The 9,243-nt window shown below is 36.4% G+C and overlaps 1 protein-coding gene across 1 annotated transcript; it reads right to left on the bottom strand.

Annotated features, from left to right (window-relative positions):
- Window positions 1–4,545: 4,545 nt before the first annotated feature.
- On the bottom strand, window positions 4,546–7,874 carry LOC110884075 (calcium-transporting ATPase 12, plasma membrane-type-like). The gene has a single exon (XM_022131738.2). The coding sequence runs from the start codon at window positions 7,678–7,680 to the stop codon at window positions 4,651–4,653; it is 3,030 nt and encodes a 1,009-aa protein (XP_021987430.1). The 5' UTR covers window positions 7,681–7,874; the 3' UTR covers window positions 4,546–4,650.
- Window positions 7,875–9,243: the final 1,369 nt, after the last annotated feature.

Genomic DNA, 9,243 nt, shown 5'->3' with positions numbered 1-9,243 from the left:
ACAAGGGTTTTAAAAAACGTAACACCATTTATTTATAGAAACACAGCAATCATAATTCCGGAAAACCATATCACACCAAAAAATAAATAAAATAAGGAAATCTTTAATAGATTGATATTGATAATTAATACAATACAAAATTTATTACTAAGAAAATGTGATAGTTAGATTTGAAAAAAAAAAACATACAGATGAGCATAAACGATGAAACCTAACATTATACCAGATCAAAAAATAGCAAAACAACAATAACATTAAACAAACCTGTAAGATGTTCGATGAAGATTCACAGTCCGCCATTGCATAAAATTTAGGGTTAATCATGAAAAAAGAAAAACTAAAATAAAAAAAATCAATAACAACATCACTACATGAAAACATCAACAAAAGATCCTTTCATAAGTTCGAATCGGATAATGTAAATCATCATCAACAACACAAAAAAAAAAACAGAAAAATCATCAAAAATTGCGATTAAACATATACAATACATAACAATATAATATACTTTACATACCTGCAAAATATGTGAAATGATCTACAAAAAAAGAAGAACAACAAAAAACATTAGCATTTGCCGAAAGGGTTTTGAACAAAAAGAAGTTCCTATAAGATCGAACAACATAAATAAACAGTATTTAGCTTTGATCATGTAGTTTTACCTTTGATTTTTGAAAGATTCTTGATTTAATATGATGATCGGAGAGGGTAGTTAAAAGAGAGAGAACAGAGAGAAAGAAGGTATTGGTATGAAAATTTTGGGTACAATAATTGAGACAAACCCTTGTATAGGATCCATATTCTAATTGGGTTATTTGGATAACCCATAAATCCGACCCAAATACTCCCGGATCCCGCGTCCAACCAAGTTTTTGGTTTGTGTATTGTGAAATTTGGTTTGTGTATAGAGAATGAGATGATTTCTCTCCCAAAATCTCCCTTTACTTAACCATAGAATGTCACATAAGCAAAATAGCTCCACCATCCAATGACACATAGCCCAAATCATTTCATTTATTAATATATATAGATATAGATTGTAGTTAGGAATTGATTTTCATGGGTTATTAGATTTTCTCGCGGAGAGTGTGGAAGACATGTGTTGGGCTAGCCCAATTGTCATTTCCAGTTGGGAAAGATATTTTTTTACGGCCAACAAAGCAATTTTATTACGATAAAAAGTGACACGCTAACAAACACATTAGACGGCCAGAAATGTACAAGCAAAACACCCAACATAACAAACCCAATTACATATTAAACATTCAGCCCTCTAAATAGAACAGTAGCCACCTCTCCCATGTGAGACCGCTAGCTTTAGATCGATTTTAGGCCATGTTTGGCTTAGCTTTTCAAAACAACTTATAACTTTTTTGAAAACTTAATAAGTCACAGTGGAGTGACATTTCATGCCAAACACCTTTTAACTTCAATCCAACGATCCCGAGCAAAGTTAACCCTTCTTCGGCTAACGTTTCTTTTTCTTTTATTTTTTGGAACGACGACTTTCTTGTATTAGGCTACCGCACTCCCTAAATTGGAGAGCATCGTTGCCCCACTCCGGCCGACTATGTTGTCTTAACGGGCCCACACTGGCTTCAGAGTTTGGCTTGGGCGTTCCCCCGGGAAACCATACCGTCGGCTGCCACTTAACAGTCGTTGTGTCACCACAAGAGCACAACTCTCTGGCGTAAGGCACGGTGGGACGAAAACCCGGGTGGACCCGGTATAGAGCCGCTCTATCTATGCGCTGAAAGCAATGCACCTGAGGCTACTTGCTGCCATTCCCTCGATTATATTCTCCAATTGTTTTCTTGCCATTCCCTCGATTATATTCTCCAGTTGTTTTCTTGAATCGCTATCAATGATCTCTTCCGTTGCTGATATAATATTTTGAGCACATTGCCAGTACCATCTCTGCAGCTCCTTTCCAGTGGACATGGAAAATAAAAGTAAAATAGCCAAAGCAAGAGCATCCATCACCTTCCCGTCCATGGCGGTTCCTCCTTTAGGTGTCGTCTCACTCCACAAACAGATGTTATTGTGGAAATACTTGTTATCAGCATATCTTTGTTCAAATCAAGGTGCGATCGTCATAGTCATAGAAAGGTACGCCCACACTTTTTCAATAATGTCTAATAATTTTCAGTCGTCAATCAAACGGTACCCTTGATCTATGTTATCTCCAATTGGAATTTCATCAAGTTTGTATGATTAGTGGAAGTTTATATCTCAGTGTTGATTTTCATCAACTTCATTGATAGGTGAAGAAAGTAAGTAATATATGTTGATTGAATCTACTGCATTCTGAATTTGAACCAATCATTTAACCCTAACATTCAATAGTGATTGAAATTCATGATTTGGTGGATTTGAATTGAGACACTCTGGTGATTAATCGTCTAATGATACAGTATGAGAAGAACATAATAATACCTACGATACTAACATAATCCATAGCTTTCCTTCTGGTTTTATTTTTTACAAAGTTTGGCTTAGAAAAATCACTAATTGGTAGTAATAGAATCAGGTTTGTTTTAAGATTTGTAATAAGAATAGTGCTAACGATAAAAATCCGGTTTGGTAACGGGTAGGATGTTTAAAATTGAGATGAAAAAAAAAAACCGGATAGTCAACGGATCAAACAAGATACAGAAATCACAACTTGAACAACTTGTTGGGTGATCTAAACTTGAACCGAGTTACAGAAACTCACCACTCGATCCAACTCTGAACTCTAGGCTCCAAAGTCCAAAGAACACCATTCAATATGCCGCTATTGAACTGAGAAACACAAGAAATCAATTTCTTCGTAAAAACATTCACCCTTTTCATTGATTAAAAGTTAAGTACATATAGATCAATCTGCACTATCCCACGTTTAAACAATATAACAATTAGGAACAAAGTACTACCTGAAAATCAAGAAATGCAACTACATAAAGTATAGAAAGGAAAATGCAAGAGTGAACGAGGTTTTTTTCAACCTCCATCATGGAGCTCCAAGTGATCCAATTGTGGCACACGGGGTAACCGACCCGTTTCAAATGACTCGTAAAATGTTGTTAACCCACTACTATCAGCTAAGTTTGGCATGACTCGATCAAGGTGTGGGTATTTTACTACAACAAAAGGAAGATTAGATAATTATTGCAGAATGCAGCTATGTAGTAGCTGAATTTCATAAGGATTTGCATTGGTTTTCTAATAGTTTTTATTTTTATTTTTTTGTAGTCTTGGGGAACATGAAAACTATGCCAAACATCTTAGTGATTTTGAGTATCATTGTGATCCCTTTGTGTATACCGTATATGCCTTTGTGTTCTTGCTGTTGCATATATGTACCCTTGACAGTTAAATAGTTTAAATGTATTCAAATCTGGTATGTGTTTTCGCTTATTCATACGTACATATATTCTAATTGTTTCAAAGTGGACAGGATGGTAGTGTGGATGTGCCTCCCAATTATTACACCTTTGTTGTATAATAGTATGTCATTAAGGTCTCTTAAATCTTAATGATTGACACCTTGGCTGAATAAACTTGAAGCCCGATCAGAGAATATGTCTCCAAGTTCTCTATATGTTATTTTTTTTTTCAATGCATGATCAGCCTCCAAAATCTCTTGTGTCTCCAAGTTCTCTCTTATGATAATCGTCTTTTCAACCTCATCCTCTATACTACATGCATCTTTTGAACTTATGAAAAGAGGCCAGTCGCTTGCACATGAGCTGGTTAAACCCGTAAGAAACCTGCGACATGCTCATGATCTATATAAAATGTACTCTCCCTCATCCCAGAAATGAACACAAACAGTATGCTGCAAAGGAGTTTGCACGACATAAAGTATCGTACCGCAAGACACAAATGTTTTAGTACACACCACTTTCTTGATAATAAGTAATGTGCGACTCACTGAAACAACACAGCACCAAACGCACACAATAAATGCTCTTCAACCCTTCTTGCGGCGCATATACAACACCAAATACTCACGCACACCAAATACATAGAACCCAAAAGTCCCCCCACCCAATATTATAACTGCTCCATATTTATATATCTCTCTCGAGTTATCCAACTCGTAAGATTACCACCCCACGCCAAAAGAAATACTCACACCTTACAAATGAAATTACACGAAATGAAAGATAACTTATACTGCACCCGTCACTTCTAACGTAACTGATTCAAATTACCCAGATACTATCCAGATTAACTTATATTGCACCCGTCGCCTTCATTCTTTGATGGTTATATAAAGAACTTTTGGCAAAATACAATAAGTTGGGCTTCTAATCACTGATGGTTTTCTTATAGAGTTGCTCTTATGTATGTGTGTGTTAGCAACAAAAGCGTTGAAGTGTGTTATCGTGCATCTGTTATGTTCATTGCATACATTCTCTCAATGTGTTTACTTTCAAACTTTTGTTCATTTTCATCACATAGAATTCTTCTTTGTGGGTCTCTTTTATTTGGTGTATAACATGATCCTTGAGAACTGAATATGAAACCCAAAAACAAGGAATATAGGGAACAAAACCATAATACTATTCTTATATAATCATAAATCACAAAGTAACTAAATACAACGGAGATGAAATAAAATCTTATAACTGCTATAGTCATGTATTTACAACCGTTTGTAGCTTAGCGTCTAATGTAGCTTAGAAATGGTTTATCGGGTACTGGTATCAACTTCATAATCCATCCAATAGGCCAAGACAAAGCTGCAATACCAATACATATTCCCCACTGCACACCATTTAGTCTTTCTGTATCCGCAAACTTCTTCAAAAACTCCACCATCACAATCTGAAGGATTATAGTAATTCCGATTATTCCAATAAACAATCTGTTTTTATGTATACCTTTGAATATATTCCTTTTCTCCAGCTTCCTCGAGTTGAACTCATTGAACACTTGACATAGCACAAAAGTATTGAAAATTACTGTGTCTTTCACCCTCTCATTCACGTTGAATATCGCCTCACCTCTAAACTGGAACGTCAATAGAACAGTAATCTGGAAAATAGCTTGTGCAAGTAGGTTTCTCCACATGACGTTAGTTATGAGAGGTTCGACCCGACCCACCGGTGGTTTGTTCAAGAGTTCCTTAGTGGGCCCTTCTGTAGCAAGTGCAAGTGCACCCAAAGTATCCATGATTAGATTCACCCACAGAAGTTGAACTGCGGTTAAAGGGACCCCGCCAGAAGTTACCGCTGCAATGAAGTTAATAACAAGAGCTGCGACATTTACCGTGAGTTGAAACTGGATGAACTTTTGGATGTTATTGTACACGCACCGTCCCCACATTAATACAGTTGAAATAGATGCAATGTCGTCGTCTAAGATCACGATATCAGAGCTCTGTTTGGCTACTTCGGTTCCTTGAATTCCCATTGAAAGACCAATATCGGCTTCTTTGAGTGCCGGTGCATCGTTTGTCCCGTCACCGGTAACAGCCACAACGTGCCCTTTTTGTTTCAAGCACTTTACCATCAAAAGCTTATCAAAAGGCGAAGATCTTGCCATCACACGGATTCTATCAACCTTTTGCATTCTTTCTTCATCTGTGAAATTACGAAACTGGACACCTTCCACCACTTCGTCTTCACACACTTCTTGACCTGATTCCAGTATCCCACATTCGGTGGCTATGGCTTTTGCTGTGAATAAGTTATCTCCCGTTATCATCTTGACTTCAACTCCAGCAAACCGGCAGGTTTCTATAGCTTTTTTGGATCCGGGTCTACATGGATCCTTCAATCCAACGATCCCGAGCAAAGTTAACCCTTCTTCGGCTAACGTTTCTGTACCTTCTAGAACCTTCTTATGGGCGAAAGCAATGCACCTGAGACTACTTGCTGCCATTCCCTCGATTATATTCTCCAATTGTTTTCTTGAATCGCTATCGATTATCTCTTTACACCCGTTGCTGTTATAATATTTTGAGCACATTGCTAGTACCATCTCTGCAGCTCCTTTCCAGTGAACATGAATAGTGTTGTCGTTGTTTCTCCTAATCGAAACCCCACTTCGCTTTTTCTTCGAATTAAATGTCTCGACATGAAGAACAGTCGAACATTGTTTCAGTTTCTCCATATCCATCTCCAAATCCTCAACCGCCCACGATAAAATCGCTTTCTCAGTTGGTGACCCGGAGTATTCAGGTACCAGTCGTGAAGCGTGTTTGAATATCGTACCTGTAGTGTTCAGCCCAACTGCCTCATGTAGAAGTTCAAGGACTTGTAAGGCGATAACATTAGAAGCATGTTGTTCTATGTACTCGAGACCAAGCCAGAACTTTGTTATCGTCATCTGGTTCATAGTCAAAGTCCCGGTCTTATCGGTGCATATAACCGTGGCGGAACCCATGGTCTCACAGGCGGATAACTTCCGAACCATGGCTTGATCACTCATCATTCTCTTCATAGAGTATGCAAGTGTGAGGGTCACTGCTAGCGGTAGACCTTCAGGTATTGCCACCACCACGATGGTCACCGCCGCCGAGAATATACCCGTAACAGAATCTAGTATTTCGTTTACACTCGTGCCTTTCCCGTTATACTCTCGTTTACCATTTTCATCTTCTGTGTTTCCCGTGAAGTAACGAATTAACATAACTAAAAGAACTAGAAAAGCAACTGCAAGACCTACCTTTCCAATTGAAGAAGTTAGTTTGTTGAGGCGTGATTGTAATGGCGTTTCCTCGTTATTATCACCCGTGATGGAACTCATCATCTTCCCCCAAGAAGTGTTCATCCCAACTGATAACACTAGCATCCGACAATGCCCGTCAGCCACTTTAGCACCAGAGATTAAAAACGGATTACCGGTGGCGTTTACGTCTATTTGCTCACTTTCGCCTGTCATGCTCGACTCGTCCACCAGCAATGAATGCCCGTCAATAAACAAGCCGTCTGCTGGATTCTGATCTCTGACATTCAAAACCACAATATCTCCAACAACTATATCGAATATCGATATCTTCTGTCTTCTCCCTTCTCTAACAACATCAGTCTTGATATTATTGCTTATTTTTGACAGACTATCAAACTGTTTTTCTTGTCTAAAGTTACTAACTGCAGACACAACGATAACTAGAAAGACTGCGAGAAGTATGCTTCCACCTTCATACCAACCCTCGTTGATTCCGTCTTCTTTGATACCAAAACCAAGAGAAAGAACCGCGCACCCCATTAGTATGAGAATGGTGACATCTTTAAAAGCCTCAACGACAAAATAAAACAAACCCTTTGGAGGGGGTTTATGGTAAGTATTGGAACCAAACACGGTTCTCCTTTCGTTTAAATCTTGGCCGTCGATTCCGTCATCAAGATGAGTGTGAAGTGTTTTCGCTAAACCCTTGACACCAGCAAACCTGTGTAGCGCTTCCATGTCTTTGTTTTGTATGATATCAACAAGCTGTGTTTGATCAATACCATAGAAATGATCTGTCACTGACTCTTTGATATTGATAACGGAATACGTCGGGTGCGAAACGGGCAGCGCCTTGGAGAAGACGTCTTTGGCGATGGACGCCATGGCGTTTGAGAAATATACGGAGAAGTAGGCACGACGCCATCTTTTCTTGGCATTGGTAAGGGTAAGGGTGGTGGTGCTTATGTTGTACAGCATGTTTCCAATGTCATGCAGGGGTTGAATTTCTGAAACCATCTTTGTTTGCACTGTGAGAAAAAGCCAAAAGGGTTAAAATGGGAAAAGGTTTATGTTCTGCTTCATTGCGGATCATCCCATTTATACAAGAGTAATAACTTAGCACCAATGGAAATTGGGAAGAAACTTCTGAGAAGTTCATATGACAATTACACATTGTTGATCGACGTTCCATATGCTTTCTTGTTGCGTTTCTGTTTACAGCTCTTTAAAGTATAAACTCTTTCTTCAAATCAATATCTATATATAATTGTATTTGTTATAAATTCTATCATTTTATACAATATGATACATCTTCGACCTAAGGAAATTAATACAGTTATTTATATTGTTGTACAATAGAATTTTCTTAATTAATCTTGAAATTTATAATATTCATAGCAATGCAAAATTAATATATCAAGATATAAAGTATATTGTATTTTTAAAGCTGCCGGAATATTTAACAATGGTGTACTTTTGCTTCTTTATAAGCTTCCATATGCAATATTAGATACCATTATTCTACTTTAAAAAAATTATTTTGGATCCAAAGTACAATATATGATTCTTGATAAAATAACAAAATAATATATTTACATTAATATATCAATTAATTGCACGTTGTAATGTGTTGGGAGTTTTAATATTGTAATTAACTTCTTTTGACAATTTGGCTAATGACATAATTGCCGTAGAGGATGGCTAACAAGTTAGTTGTTTTTAAGACAATTAACTTCTTTTGACAATTTGGCTAATGACATAATTTCCTTTATCATTAAGTAATGCATGCCAATGTGAAATCTGTACAGGTAATTGTTTTGATTAAATCCGCGTATAATATTGTATCTAATATTATAAAAAAATATTGCATACGAGATAAAAAGATATAAAAAAACTGATAATAGATCATGTACAAGAGAGAAATTTCCTATAAAGTGTATAAAGTGCAGGAGATAAGACCACACATTTGTTTTTTTTTTTTTTTTTCAATTTAAGAATGGAAAGGTAGGATGGTCTTTTTTACTTTTAACTAGTTTTCTCTTTGATTTTCAAACGGTTATAACTTTTTCATACATTAATATTTAAAAAAAATCGTATTAACGAGCATTTCATTTTCTTTAATTCGAGCAGCGTATTGCTATAGTGTTCTTAAAAATAATTTACAGGACTTTGAGTACCCATTACGTGATTGCGTGATTTTGAATACCCGGTACATGACTACATGATTTTGAATACCTATTATGTGATTACACATCCAACATAAATCATTACGCATTCAATGTAAATTCATTACGTGATTACATATTCAATAATAAGAACTTGATTGTTTATGCTTTATTACGTGGTTAAATTTCTAATATACGACATTATGTTTCTATTATAGGTTGGTTTGGTTAATGTTTTGCATATAATTTATCCTTAATATGTGATTATAGCTTAAGTATTAGGTATTCCATATGAAATATTATGTATTATACGTTTTGTTTATACGTAATTACGTAATCACTTAGTAGGGTTTCAAATAAATACTATATTGAAATCACGTAATCATGAAATGGGTATTTAAAATCATGTAGTCAT

Source organism: Helianthus annuus, chromosome 10, assembly GCF_002127325.2.
Source record: "Helianthus annuus cultivar XRQ/B chromosome 10, HanXRQr2.0-SUNRISE, whole genome shotgun sequence".
Classification (NCBI taxonomy): domain Eukaryota; kingdom Viridiplantae; phylum Streptophyta; class Magnoliopsida; order Asterales; family Asteraceae; genus Helianthus; species Helianthus annuus.
The sequence above is the reverse complement of the archived record's forward strand: the minus strand, read 5'-3'. Positions and strand labels throughout refer to the sequence as shown.

Excerpts from the sequence above, each read along its gene's own strand:
- LOC110884075 (XM_022131738.2), bottom strand. The coding sequence starts at position 7,680 with ATGGTTTCAGAAATTCAACCCCTGCATGACATTGGAAACATGCTGTAC.